The following is a 15,553-nucleotide window of genomic DNA, read 5'->3' on the forward strand; positions in this document are numbered from 1 at the left end:
TGGGGAATATCCTCCAGTATGGAGCAATAGGTATGTAGAGGGTACGCTGCAGGGGATGATTTAGGAGAGTAGTGTGGCACAGAGGAGGCACTTACGTGGGTTGAGAATCTGCACAGTGGAGTCAGGGTCCGGATGCTGTTTATGGATCACTTGAGTGCAGATATGCTCTGTAAGGATCTGCCGCAGGACAGAGAGGGGATTCAAGTCATAAATATCTACATAGGTCTTAATAATAACAGAGAAACAAACCACACTATGGATACATATAGCTATGTATATGTTTCACCATCACGTAGCATACTGCTGAATCAGATCAAGTCTCTGCAGGTGATCGGCCAGACAATTTATTGTTTCATGTATTTCATTAAATTTTCTAATTAAGTCGAAATTTGACAAAGGTTAGTTTGTGAGGCACAAATTCAGCAGTTTTGTGAATCATGCACACAAAATAAAAAATAAATACTGGCATACAACACAGAGATCATTATTGTGTTTTAATTTTGTTGTCTGTGAAGATCATTTCAGTCTGGTGAGCACAGGCCTGGAGAGAGAACACAGGCAGAGCACTGACCTCAAAAAGCACGTTGTAGGTTGTCATGGTGAACTGGTTGGAGTGGAGCATCAGGCGTTCAGTGAGCAGGGAGAAGAGGCCGTGACTCAGCATGACCTCAGCTTTCCTCCTGATCAGGACATTAGGAGGTCAAAGGTCAGCCAGAAAACATCAGTATTTTCCAGACCATTGTTCAGAGAATAATGCTTCTCTTCTTCTAAACTGCAAGATGATGTACTGTACAAAAACCTGACTTGATATCAATACACAGAAATTTCACAACTGCATTTTTATTTCCAAACTAATATTAAATGTCCTTGATAAATCATAAATTCTGAAAAGCAACAAGGGCAAAATCTGGAGTTTCTGATGAGTCAAATAATTGCAGCAGTTGAGATCTGTAGCAGCATAAATCAGCTGAGCTCCAGCTGACATTTGACATGGAGGAAATGAAAAAGAGAATCCCTGCTGACTAAGTAAGAGAAGTTCTTCACTGAAAAGTTTTCGTCGCTTTCATCTCTCATCATGGATCACTTCTAATTTTAGCATCGTAACTCAGCAAAGAAAAAAAGCTGTGGACTGTTTGCAGGCAGCCTTACAATCAGTCTCGCATCTGGATCACAAAGCTCTAAGGCTTTTGCTCACACAGACACAGACTTGTTTCTGGTATTCCTATTCCACCATAGGGTGCACACACTTAACTGGTGGTGATTAGTAAAAATTAGTAGTGAAAATTGTACAACTGCTCAAATTGTGACCTGAAATTAATCAAGCATTACCACTCAAAATAGCTCAAAAGAGACAAATCTGCAGCTAAATAAATGTTGTTGAAATTTAGCTGATTACTTTGTATGCTAGAATATTTCTGTAACTAATGATAACATTATCACTAAGAAACTGTCTTTTATGATCTACATAAAAGCAGAATGAAAGTGATGCAATCAATTGTCAAATTTAGAGCATTTTCAGGCACTTATCAAAATGTAATTTTGTTCTCTTTCAGTTCTTTCTTCATTTTACTCATAAAAATGTGCTGTTATTTAAATTTCACATCTCTGACAGAGACTTAACTGGAAAAATAGTGATAAGGATTTTAGCTTTGACATTTTACTTACTTTGGTGGCATGTGTTTCAGAAAGTAGCCCAATACTTTCAGAGTCTGCACTCTTATTCCTTCACTTTTTGAGGCCAAAAGCTTGTAAATCACACTGTGAAAAAAAATAAATTCATTTTTAAAAACAGTAAAAAAGAAACACACTTGTAGCTTCCAATTAGAGATACACGAGTACTAAGACAACCATTTTAATGCCAAACAAACATTTATTTTTTGAAACCAAATTTGATGTGTTTTTAAATGAAACAAAAAACAATGAGCTCATTCAGAATCCTCAGTCTAATGTGTTGCATAAACCTAGAGTGACACAAGACTAAAACTATGAAAATTAAAATAATCAGCCCCAACTGTGATCATTTTCAATTTGAGTGGAAACATACTAACAAATCTACAAGCAGATAATATAAACAGTGAACGTTACCGAATCCCATTGCGCTGGTCAAAGGCCTGGACCATTGGCCCAGGATGTTCAGACATCAGAGCCACCAACAACTGCAGTACATCCATGAGATTGTCATCCTGAGGGACAGAGAGGAAGGGAGCTAAGGTGAATGTGGTATTCAAGGACAGCAGTGGGACAAGTATTGTATCTACTGAAGCTGAAGTGAGTCAGCTTTCTGGAGGATATCTTAAATTATGAGGAATTCATAGTCAGCTGAGCACATTTTAATAAAAGATAAAGCAAGTGCAGTTACTCATTGATATTTATATTCCTGCTTTGTATATTAGTGATAATAGCAGCAGTAATGAGAGAGGAGTAGTAAAAATTCAACTAGAAACACTGGAGTGCATCACTAGCGTCTGAATTACAATATGTACTCTGTAATATGAAGGGCTGTTACATGTCACTGGTTCTATCAGGCAACGTTGTAACAACCCTTTATTCTTAATAGGTTCACTGTGTTACTGATTGATCTGACTGATTCATTTGTTATGCATCACTCAACTGTAAACAAAACCACCTCTGTCAGGATATCTAACTGGCAGACTTGGGAAAATAACAAAGAACAGTAATGCTTTAGCAACAGGAATTGGTTTGCTCTTGCTCTGCACGTCAGATGTGCGAAAGACAATATACAGTATGGTAGTGTTATGTTGCCATCTGGTGGTGAGGTATCCACTGCATGAATAACAGTGTGCACACCTACCTCATGCATGGTAAGGAGGTAGTTGAGGATACTCTGTAGCTCGTCTTCTTTGACTCCATGATCCTAGAATATAATTACAAAGATCATTTCACGTTTGTTTCACAGGGATCATTATGCTTTCTATACATCCCTACCTCCAGACATTATATGTAGGCCTATAACATCAGCATAAAGTCATCAGACTTGCTTTAGGAGAGCAGGTGACTAATTTAGAAACTTGAGACAAACAGTACTTTAAACTAATGATACCATTTCCAAATATAACCAAATATCTTCCTTTGTGAAGACAAATTACTCTCAGGAAAAAAGGAAACAATCTCAAATAATGTGAATATGATGACCAAACAGGGAAGGTTATTCATTACATCCAGTCTCCATCAGTCTGCTGCTCTATATAGAGCAAAACATTGTTTAAGGTAAGCACAAATGGTCAGATTATATTGAAGCTTGTGTTCATTCATTAAATTAGTAAGTGCTTGCTACAAAATCAGGTCTTCCCTTATTATTATTTTTTATGCTTCCTAGTTTGAATGACCACTTAATTAACAAATGTCCACATATGCATTACTAACAGCACAGCACACTATTTACCAATAGACAGATGTAGTCAAAGATAAAGGCTTTAATCATCCTGCTGACAAAGCACAAGAAACAACTCACAGAACCACTAGTGTTCGTAACTTTGGCATCCACATGTGCTACTTTCTGAAAGTAAATCAACACAGAACTTTTCTGATTAGGAGTGGGACGTGTCTGGCTTTTGGCACTGTGGGACATAAACGTACCTTCATTATGAGCTGTTTGACAAACAACAACAGAAAGGCTCGCAATGACAGGATCTCCTTCTGGTTTGGCCGTGGACCATCTGAAAAACCAAATTTCAGATAGCAGCTAATGAATGAGCGACTGAGCAGGACCAACAGGTATAAGACAAGAAAGTATCTTTAAAAATGTGTGGGTGATGAGTACTTGTGTAGTGTGTGTTTGTATGTGTGAATCCATATTTCTGTGAATTGTACCTTTACATGTAAATACAATGCGAGAGGAAGGTGTAGACAGAGTGCCATCTCTGCATTGTGTATGCGCTCTCACCTAGGCCTTTGGGGATGACCCCACTGCGGTCCTGTGGGTTGACAACCCAGTAGTAGTATTTCAGTGTATGCATGACCTGAAGCACAGTGCCCACCCTGCGAATGGTATTGTAGATGGTCACTGTGCTGATGAACTCTGTCGCAAGGTAAGTGTAGAGTGTCAGTTGCACCTGCAAAAGATAAGGCGCACATGAAAATACACATATACACACACGCACACACTTGATGGCTTGATTGGAATAATCCAGTTTTAGTGTGTCCTAGCTTTTTGCTCCTTTGAGAGGAAAGTGGAGGCCTCTAAGCCCAGAAGGGCTGTAGGTAAGCCATTCTCATTTAAATAGTCACTGAGTCACAGATGAAGGGATAACCTTGAACTCTGAGCTGAACTCTCAAACACTGGAAATAAGAAGTGGAGCAGGAACATACAGAGCAGGAGAAGGTGATTATGACTGTGCAGGTCTGCGTGAGTGTGCAAATTTGTATACACTAACTGATCTGTGTGTTCTATCTACACATGCATATGCTGCTTATCTGTATTCTTAAATTAGCAACCTAATTTAGAATAATGTGCTGCTGTGTAGGTGTGTGTATTCCTGTTACCTTGGCAGGGGCATGGATCCAGATGGCGGGGTTGAACAGAATGTGGTCACACAGCTGCTTGAGCAGCAAGATACCATTCTGCAAGTTGCTAAGGTATCTGGAAAAGGCCAGCACAATGTCCAGGACGGGCCGCGTCACATGCACCTTGGAAGACTGGGGCACAGACAGCGAGACAGAAAGTGCCACAATTTGAGGTGAAAAAAGGAGAAGTTGATATATCAGTGAAAGGAGTCATGACACACAAAAACACAAGCGGTGAATGAGGTACAACACGGAAAGGGGAGGGAAAGGACACATGCAGAGAAAGATGAGGAGGAGCTCCCCTTCTGCCTAACAAGCACACAAGCCAGCTGTGACCTCTAAATGCAGCTGAGGGAAAACAAAGTCTGTCTCATATTAAGTGTTGGTGTGTGCCTGTGTTATTATTGTGTTTTTGTGGCGTTGAGGGAATCAAGCTCAGCCTTATTACTGTGCTGGGTTCATTATGAGTGCAGCTACTGGTACAGGAAGATGGCTCTCTTGTGTATTTCTCTGTCAGCAGAGCCAATTTGTGTTTGTCTCACCTTTTCCAAAGTGTAGCCAATGACGAGAAAGCCTTTGCAGGCCAGGACCTGCTCTTGCATAGCCACTGAGTTCTTCAAGAGCTCCATCACAAAGGATAGCAAAGTGCAGCTAAAAGGGAAACACAGACAGTGACAAAGACAGAGAGAGACAGAGAGAGAAAGAAAAAAGAAAGAAAGAGAGAGAGAGAGACAGTGAGTTAGACAGTGACAATAATCTATGTAAGCTGCTGACAAGGCCCTGACTGTGAAGGGCATATCCTACATGAAATGTGATTGAATGAGGGTGTTGTGTCCTCATTGTGCTGGGAGAACAGATTCTAGTTAGCATCACCTTGAGGGCAGCAGATACAACAACACTGCAAAATATAAGATGGTCTCTCAGCCTTCACACTCAGCATTAACTCAAAAGTTTAAATAGAACACATGATTTCTAACCACTTTTAAACACTTAATTGTCCTGGATCATCTTAAAAGTAAAGAAAGTAATGTCTTTAACACCTTAAAATTGTCTAATTTTCAGTTCATTCATTTTTAAAGAGGTTTACAGTATTTAGTCAAGCCATTAAAATACCAGCCTTAGTATTTACACTTCAGTATGTTAAATGCTATGGGAATATTTCAGTGATACAAAACAAAATCCAGAACTACACATTGCTCAATGTGCGTGCATGCCTGTGCGTGTGTGTGTGTGTGTGTGTGTGTGTGTGTGTAGTTACCAGACAGAGGTGTCCAGCTCATGGCTAGAAGGCTGGCAATAATCCAGCTGTGCAAACAGAGGGAAGAGGACCTGCACGCCTCCGATAGAATGTATGCCACTCTGGATTGAGTGAGTCACCACAGCCTTCACATCCTACAGAGACAAACACACATGGTCACAATTAACATGTACGTGGGCCAAGTTTGTATACGGTTCGCACAGATATTTGCTCTGATAACAGTGATGTGCACTGAATCAGCTCCATGTGCTGACATAATTTTGAAGTAGTTGCAAAGTCAAATAGTCAGACATAAACAAAATACTAAGACTTTATTATACCATTACAGTATGCTTTTTATCAGGCATCAACTTTAACTGCCCCTTTGAATCTATGATTGTTAATATGTAGTCTAAATGTAAACCATTTTGTTGCCATTGGCAACATATTTTTGTTGCTTCTATAATAAATTCAGTTTGCAGAAATGCTCATGATTGAGAGGGTCAATACAATTCAGGATCTAAAACTCAAGTTTTAAGCTTTACTGTTTCTTTAGTTGTGTTTATTTTGTTGACAAAAGATTTAAAAAATGGCAGGAGGCAAATATTCTCTCTTAACGTCAGGTGCATGAACTGGTTTCAAAGCTGTGTGTTGCAATATCATCAGTGGCTTGACAAAAGTTTTCCCTGTCTATAGGATTGGAATTTTGAAGCATGGCATAGCAAAACTGAGAATATAGGTCACATAGTCATTCATATTTCACACTGTGTGTGTGTTTGTGTGGTGGAGGGAGCATATGTTTGTGTGGCAGCAAAAGCCTCCCTCACAAAGGAAACAAAGCATTTTCTTTGATGAGAGGGCATGAGAGAAAACTCAATTAGCGCTTGAGAAAAGAAAATTCAAAATGAGTGAAGAAACAGCATTGTGTGATTGTGTGGTGTGGGTGTATGTATTTCTAAGCAGCGTATGGGAAAACGTCCACACTTTTCACCTCCTGCTTCTGTGAGGAAAAATGCACAACTACTTGTACATAGTCCCAACTAAATCTCAGTCCCAGTGAAAGCAAATTCCACAATTAGAGCACCAGGATGGCATTTTTCAGCAGCTGCAGCAGTCTGACTAGCTCAACACATTTGCACCTCTGCACTCATGAGGCTATTAAAATGAAAAGATGCCAACTGGGCCACTTTCATTATCCTGGAGGAAGAAAGAAAGAGTAAAGAGAGGTACATATGGCACAGTGGGAGGGGAAGAGCAGGCACACAGGTGGTGAATGAATCTGCACTGACATTGCTTTAATGTTGGTGCAGCATTGTGGCTTCAGCTTAAAGTCAAGTAATCCCACCAATATCAACTCCAAGGGGAATGGCTATCACAAGCCATACTCGCAAAATGTTACATTAAAGGCACCTTACCTGCAGCATGAGTGCATGAGGTGAATGGACAAAAATGGAGGCGTTGTCCTTTGGGGAGGACTCAAGGCAGAGCTGAGCATCTGTGGCGCGAGGATTATACGTGAAGGCAATACTAGAGGACAGTTTGCCATCATACAGTAAGGTCTTATGATGCTCTGCAAACAGCAGGTCACTCTCAGCCTTGTACTTGAAGGTGCCCTGGGCAGGAGGACAATGAAGAGGAGAAAGATCTGATTAACACTTCTCATCAGCCACTGTAGAAAATGTGTCAGTCTCTGTATTATACAATGTTTAAAAATAATTTTAATCATTATATGAACCCATCATTTGTTTGTGTAAACAATCATATGCCTATGTTAAATGTTGTTATTGAACAGACGTCTCAGGGTTTGTGCTTTCCAACCTGGTAACCTGGACCCAGCTGATAGATAGCCAGGATCTGAGCAGCACTAAGAGCCTCTCCAAACAGGTAAACTGCCCCCATCTGTCCACAGAACACACGGTTGGCATCTGCCGTCTCGGACGATCCCAGGAAACACTTGTCAAATGTCTGCAGCAGGGCAGGGGGGATGTTGGAGGAAACAAAACAGGATTTTAAAAAAATACAGAAATAGACAATTAAAGATCAAAAGAAGGAAGCAAAGGAATGAAGTAAGGAAATAAGGAAGTAAGACAGGAAGGAAGAATAAACCTGACCAAAAATAGCAAGAAAGAACAGAGGGATAAGCCAGATTCATGTTAACACTTGCTATAAATGGCACAGCCTCAAACTATGAACATACTGCGGATAACATGATAATGTTGCATCTTCCTCACGTCAGGGTCAGCGAGGCATGAGCACAAGTGTGATGAGGCCACATCTCAATCAAGTAGCTAATTTGATTTCTGACATACTGACACATCTAGAGGATTATACCACACTGTGGAGACATGTTCATTCCTAAACAAAATTTGATTTAAGAACCTCATATCACAGCATGACAGAAAGTAATCCTGGGGACTGTGGGAGAGTTCATATGGTGATGTGTGAGAGGTGCAGGCTGTATATGTAGTCATTTTCCACTGTACTCTCAATGCTAAAAAATAGAGAGAATGGTTTCAACCCCCCGAAGCCCTCAGACAGCAAAGACTGAGATTAGATATATCTGTGAGTGAGGCGGGCATGAAAGGGAGGTTTGCTTTTCAGTTTGGTACACACTCCTGCAGCAAAATGTGGTTTTGAAATTGATATTCAACAGAAAATCTGTTGAACTGTGAACACACATCTCCAACCCCAGTGTAGAGGTATACAAGACCACTGTTCAATTAGATGATATATTACAAGAACTTGTGGTGTCCCCTTTTGACTGATTTCCATGTACATTTGCAAACAAGCAAATAATGTTTTCAGATTGTTGCTACTCACGTCACTGGTGTTGACAAACCAGGCAATGTCTCCATAGGAAGCCAGTTCTCCATTCACGTAGCAGCTAATTTCACTGTTTTTCCATCGGTTGTAGACGTGAACAAGAGTCACCATGTACCACTGCAACAACAAGAAGAAGCAAACTCTCAACACTGGAAACTGCTGCAGGACTTGTGGGGTGTCAATAACATACACAACTAGATAACCAATAAGTCAGTATATGAGCTACTCAATTAGCCTGATTCCATCACAGTTCAGAACTCAGTCGCCTCAAGCTACAACCCCACCTACTTTGGTTTCTAGTTTTCTCCTCAGCCTTACAACCAGTGAAATGGGTTACTACTGTTACCACAGTGAAATAGGTTATTGTTGTTACCTCCGGACATGGAAGAACAAGCATTAAAAATAGAGTGAAAAATCAACTAAAATGAGTTCTCTGAGTCCTCATGAGGTTTGCTGAGGTAAGGTGGTGCCTTCATGCCCAGGGGAAAAAGGAGGACATATCAAATTGTCCACAGGCAAAGGCTCTCTGTAACTGCAATGGTTTTCAGTGTGCACTGTGCCTGGAGGAGACTGAGAGTATTGGATAATCCCTCTCTCCCATCGCCCTCATTCCTCCTTCCTCTAGTCTTGCTTTTCCCCAGAGTCAGGTGAGATGTGACAGTTCTTTCTTAGAGCGAGGTCTAGATTTATTGTGTGCACACATGGGTGTATGTGTGTGTGCATTTGACTGATTATGTGCATGCTGACATATGATTTCAGTGATCTATTTACAGAGTCATTCCCAGGATTTGTCTTATAACCATGAGTATTTGGTTTGTATGAGTTACCCAAAAAAAGCCTGTATTCTGCTTTGTTTTTTCTTGCTTTTTGTACCTTCTGTGGTTTGAAGTCATACTTTACACAGTGCTGGAATCCTTTCCCCTTGGATTTTAATGAGGTCACTATCAAACAGCCGCCCACAAAGTGCGCAGAGTAACCTAGGCCTTTACTGGTGCGGAAACTGGAAAGAAATGAAGGCAAAGCACAAACACACAGCTTTAGTTTCTGCTTGGGGCTGCTCACTTTCATGCAGACTACATTCAAGGGCAACAAGGGTTATTGTGTCCAATATATCATATAAACACTTTAAAAGGGTCTCAAAGGATAAAGATAGCAAACAATAATTTCTCAACTTCACAGACTCTCCCCATCATTCTCTGCGTCCCAGGAGAGATGGGGCCCCCGCATGTGATTTAGTGAATTAATCTCTTTTTAAAAGGGCACAGGGCTGAAGAGGAGCTTTTATAACAGATTCTCTCAAGCAGATCGTTGGCCACCCAGCTTAGTTATCATTTTCACAGACGCCCAAACAGATCCCTGTTGTATAAATTAGATTTTTGACAGAAATTAATTTTTGGTTGAAAATAAGATGATCAGAAGGCTTGATTTACTTGCTCCTCTGAGAGGAAGCAAAGGATCAGGAGACAGGAAAGATGGAGTGGGAAGCACAACCGTTTTTCATCTGTGAGGCTAGAAGCTGCATTTGTGCAGTGCAGCTTTGGGCTTCAAATACATTTCAGGTACATCTTGGTGGGGATGTTAACACTTACACACATAACTTAAATATATTCTGGCTGTGCAACACCACGTTTCATCCTCTCACTTTATAGTATTTAGAATAAAAGGTCAAAGAAAAGAATTATGTTGTTCCTATGTTACCTACCAGTATAGGTAAGGCTTGTCTTTGTCTACATTGATGTTGTTGAGAGGATCCATGCGGAGCCACGTGTGGAATGTAAACCCATTCTGGTATGGCCATTTTGCTATGGGAGGCAGAGCTATAGCCTGTTAGGGAAAAATGGCAGAAGAAAACATCATGACACTGAGATGTGGATCCCGGCCACCTGTGTAATAAAAGGATGTAATGAGTTTTTTAAAAATTAACAAAAACTCTAGTATGTAGTATAGTAGATCAGTCATGTCACTAGCCCAGTAAAGGGGTTTAGGGCAAACAAATATGAAGCAAACACAGCCCCTGAGGGAAAGTTAAAAAAAACTACTGCTCTTATAATGGTTCTGTGAGTGTGTGTGTATCAGTGTGTGTGTATGGGTACATATGTGCTTCCAGGCGTTCCTATCTCATTAGCAGGGCAACACAGGAAGAGGAAGGTGCATGTGCACTTTTCAAACACTATGCTGACAGATGAACTAGATCAGACCCAAACCCACAAGACAGACTTCTGTACTCATAAAAGCACCATCACCACAGCAATGGAGGGTTACATACAGAAGCTGGAAACCACATGCATACACACACACATAAACAATGTAAAGGGCCTAGCAGAGACTGATGCAACATTCAATGAGGCAAATATTTATACACAGGAAGGAACAACTTGCTGTAAGATGCACACAAAATGAAAAGTTCATTAATCCTCATGCTACAATGGCCCATTTGTCCTTTGCTCATACAAACACACAAATCCTGTAGACAAAAAGATTATGAACCTTTAAGTTCTAAAGACTTACTTACTGTTGACAATTAATGACTGATTAATGATTGTGAAGTATAAAAGTATGAGAAAATCATCCTGAAATTAACATACTGGTGTGCTAAACCATGCTCTGCAGCATGGGGAAAAAAGTGCACCTTTCAATAAATGCAGTAAATGATGCATGCATGAGCAAAACAACGCTTTTGTAAAGTTTCAGTGCAATGAACGTTAAAAATGGTGAGAGCCATACACTTAAAAGGAAGCTGCAAAGAAACCGAAAATGTGAAAAGTTTCATCCAAGCAACACTGGTTGTGTGCCTGTGTCCTTCTTACCAGAATCTAATGAAAGGTTGTGCGTTATTTAAGTTAACACATTAAGTATCTACAGAAAAGCAAGGAAAGGAGACAAGAGTACAGCCACATTTTCCATGATACTAATGAGAGGGAACAAGAAGGCAGAGGTTTTGAATGAACAAATGAGCAGGCAAGGTACAACCAAAGTCCTCAGAGCATGATTTGAATAGTCCAAAGCTGAACTGCCCCAACATGAGTAATTTACTCAAACACACATTAACTATGCAGACTTGAATGCTATTAGACACAGCTTCATTTCTACATCATAACATTTCAGAAAGAGTGGAATAGGCTTTGAGGCTTGAAGAGGGTCTGAGTTGTAATGGCAGACTAGAAAAATAACTAAGAGAATGTGTAAAGCTTATCAATGAGACAAAAATCAAATGGGTCAGTGAATGGCTGGCTCAATGGAAAGCAGCTTAGAAAGCACTTACTATGAAAGGGATTCAGGAGAGATCACCATTTAGTATCTGAAGGCCTGTCTTTCTCCCTCTCATTAGTATTTCAACATAACATATTTTTTATAAGCTGAGGGAAAATGAGACTTATTGTACACTTTGGGAGGTGGTCATGAAGGGGGTTCCACATTCTGATGGCTGACCATTGTTGCATATCAAGAAGAAGATTTTTCTGCCCATGTAGTGAAACACTACATGAAATGCTATGTAGTCCTTTCTACTCTCTCATCTCTAAATCCTTGTTAGCTCATCATCTATATATAAATGCACTTTGCTGGGGGAGTTTCATTTAGTTTGCGGTGCAGTAGCGTGCGCTGTGACACTGTACTCACGGCTGCATTTTTCCCTGGAAAGCTGAAGAAGGAGTCAGGACCATTTCTGTGAGCCATGTACTTCAGCACCGACAGGAGCTTTACTGCATGATGAGGCTGAGGAGAAAACACAAACACGCAAGGATCATTTTGGGCAACTGACAATGTGGTATTAATGTCCCAACAGGTGCACACACACACACACACACACACACACCACACAACACACACACACACACACACACACACACACAAACATACACTCCCTGGTTACACGCTAACAGTTCATGCAAGCAGCTACAAATGATTAAAAGCAGGAACAACTTTGTGTCTGCTTGTTCTAAATTTACCTCTCAGACTTATTAGACTTTGACATCCAAAGAGATTTACTGAGCGTGAGACTTTACTCATAGTCTCAGTGAACATTATACAAGCATTGTATACTGGAGTCAAATCAACGTGAATTTCATATATCTTTTAACAATTTTCAACAATGTTGTAGTTTATAGTGTTCAGTACCTTTGCACCTCATAGTTCTGAACTCATCCCATCCACCCTGTCTCCCTGGATATTTCACAAAAATGAAATGCAGAGCAGTAGCAAGGGCTGCTCGAAAGTGGGAGAATGAGGTGAAATTTAGAAGCATAAAATCAACTTGCCCTATTTCCTTGACAACTTGATTAGTGTCAGTGATCAATGGGTTACTCTCCTTCTCTTCCTCGCTTCATCTGTCTCTCCTTCTGTGCACATACCATACATCTTAAGTTCACTGTGACTATTTTCTTAGAGCTGTATTCAGCTTGTGTTTTAATGTTTCACAGTTGTGCAAATACTCTTTTGGCTCATACTCGTTTTAATGTTGTAGTAAATATAGACTGAAAAAATCTAAACTTAGAACTTGTGCGTAATCTCATGAACCACCTAGTTTCAATAATGTGGCACTGCTCTGGATCCAAGACCACCATAGAGCAGAAGTTTGGTTTCACATGATTTATCTTATCTATGTGATGAGGGCATTGGCCTGTGGGACGGCAGCAGTTGAAGTGTTGCTAGCACATTCCTCACGCAGGTCCAAGACAACCAAGACAGATCGGCATGACTGACTCACCCACTGGCCTTCCTGCCCTTGCAGTTTGCTGAAGAAAAGCTTCAGCTCTTTTACTGTGATGCTGTAGCTGGCAAGCACACCCAGCATGTCCACAAGTAGGTCTGCAAGACACAAACACAGAATGGGGGCAAGGATTAAATACAGAAACATATAGGATTTAACCAAAAGACTGATAAAATACGATAGGCTACTCTAAAAGTGAGAGGAAGCTCCAAGTGACTGCAGTTTGCCAAAAAAAAAAAACTTATGTGTCATTTTTATACTCAAAATGTTGAAGTGATGCCACAGCTACTAGAGCATATTTAAAAGAAAAGTAGGGTGAGAAGGACCCCAGTTAAAAAAGACCTAAAATAGAGAAGACACTTTGGGAGTCCCAACTACTGTGCAGCCTCTCCCATTTGTTATTACTGACTAATGGTGAGGCATAGTATGACAGATCTATGACTGGTGTGTGCATGCTCTACCCTTGATTTAACCCTCCAAATATAAGGATAAGTGGTAGTTATATTTGGCAGGTCTTTTTCCAAGTATTAAAGCTCAGCTGTTTGGTTCTGTACTAAACAATTATTATTTCAGACAAATTATGTGAAGAGAGGAAGAGACATCTAAAAATGCATGCTTATGAAAGACTTTATAAACAAGTTGACAGACAATGATTTGTAGTGTGGTACTATAACCATTACTTTCAGCCGCCTAGTTGCTGCTAGGCTATATCATCCTTGCTTGACTGCACAAACCCTCCAGGCCAGCGCTGTTCTAGCCGGCAAAAGTTCACTGAGCCGAACACTGTAGGATTAATTCGCTACTAATTTGCAGATGGGCAACAGACTAGACTGAGACTCGGGGGAGACTGTACAGGATGATCGTGCGCTTACTCAGTGTAATACACCACAGTGTACGTAACACTGGAGGATGAAACAATGAGGTTATTATTTTTTTTTTTTTTAAAAGAGAGGATAGGAACATCGAAGAGTTGGTTATTTTATTTTTGATAGTCCACTGATTCAAGAAGTTGGAATTCATGTTTTTGTTCATTCCCCCTTCACACAGAGGTCAAAGCAAAGGCCCAACAAAACATCTCTTCTGGAGGTGATGAGGATTCAGTGACTTGTCAGGGTCAAGCACAGTTCAGCAGTGCATGCTGTCTGGAGCTGGATAGCCTTTTTTACTGTTACACAAACCAACTGCCTTTAACTTTTCAAAAACTAAATGAAAAGAAAAGGCTTAAGAAGAGTTTGACTTTACTTTTTGTATAATCTGGTAACATAACAGAAAAACCAGTTCCCCTAAAGTAAATAAAGAGAACACTTTTTTCCAAGAGGTATGCCACTCAGTACCTGCTATCATGCTGTCAGTGGTGGATATACGCTGGAGCACCAGCTGGATGAGCTCCACATCAGTGCATGCCTGCAGGTTGCGGACACTCTTCTTGAGGATGGCGGTGAAGATGCTCCAGACCTCGGCCTGACACGTGGGCTCACACTTGTCCAACAGCTCCACCATGCACACGATGCTCTCTGGCTCCTGGATGATGAAGTTCATCTCCAGGTCAAACTGGCCGCCGACCAGCTGGAGGACAGATACAAAGAGAGGTAAGGGAGAGAATGAGGATGAGAGAGAGAGAGGAAGGGGGAGACAGGGGACAGAGAGTGTTCAGTGTCAGTCAGCCAGCATGTAAACAGAACAGAGCAATAAGCAACTCAAGCTCAAAAGTCCAATGAATTCCTCTTTTATCACTGGCAAAACATAACCAAGAGCTTCAAAAAGACATATATATATATATGCATTACATTACTATGTGTGTGCAGTCTCCTAAACAGATGATTAATCATGCATCAGAGCTGCTGCTAGCCATGTGGATTAAAGGTCAGGGGAGAAACATGGGTCTCTGTCAGTCTGTATGTCTGTCTGTCTGTCAGTACACTGTGCTGTTTACAACTAGCCTCAAGACACTGTGATAAACCCAGAGCAGAAAATATCAAACAAGTGGCCATGTCAGTGTAACTAAGCTAGACAGACAAAAACAGTGAGAGGTGTGTTTAGAGGTCTTTTGTTCCTCTAGGAGGCCCCAGAATACCAACAGCCAGACAGACACAGACCTAGGCTGAAATTAATATTCACTTATGGTATTCAAGAGCATACATACAGCGATACAGGTAGAGTGATATAAACATCCTCACATCTACACTGAACAACGGTGGCTATCAGTAGGCACAGTTTTAAACCTGACAGCACTATTCTTCATTATATTCACCGTGTGTTGT

The 15,553-nt window shown here is 40.7% G+C and overlaps 1 protein-coding gene across 1 annotated transcript in view; it reads right to left on the reverse strand.

The window, feature by feature from the left end:
• Nucleotides 1-15,553, reverse strand: part of lrba (LPS responsive beige-like anchor protein) — a 177,479-nt gene that overhangs the window by 137,292 nt on the left and 24,634 nt on the right. The window contains 18 exon segments of the mRNA XM_051070266.1: nucleotides 96-177; nucleotides 572-680; nucleotides 1,666-1,758; nucleotides 2,086-2,183; nucleotides 2,813-2,875; nucleotides 3,598-3,677; nucleotides 3,905-4,073; nucleotides 4,504-4,656; nucleotides 5,067-5,175; nucleotides 5,783-5,916; nucleotides 7,177-7,374; nucleotides 7,580-7,726; nucleotides 8,582-8,701; nucleotides 9,458-9,584; nucleotides 10,287-10,408; nucleotides 12,203-12,298; nucleotides 13,290-13,390; nucleotides 14,627-14,858. Coding sequence (XP_050926223.1) covers nucleotides 96-177; nucleotides 572-680; nucleotides 1,666-1,758; nucleotides 2,086-2,183; nucleotides 2,813-2,875; nucleotides 3,598-3,677; nucleotides 3,905-4,073; nucleotides 4,504-4,656; nucleotides 5,067-5,175; nucleotides 5,783-5,916; nucleotides 7,177-7,374; nucleotides 7,580-7,726; nucleotides 8,582-8,701; nucleotides 9,458-9,584; nucleotides 10,287-10,408; nucleotides 12,203-12,298; nucleotides 13,290-13,390; nucleotides 14,627-14,858 — 2,233 coding nt within the window.

The sequence above is a fragment of the Lates calcarifer genome, linkage group LG5 (genome assembly GCF_001640805.2).
Source record: "Lates calcarifer isolate ASB-BC8 linkage group LG5, TLL_Latcal_v3, whole genome shotgun sequence".
Taxonomy (NCBI): domain Eukaryota; kingdom Metazoa; phylum Chordata; class Actinopteri; family Centropomidae; genus Lates; species Lates calcarifer.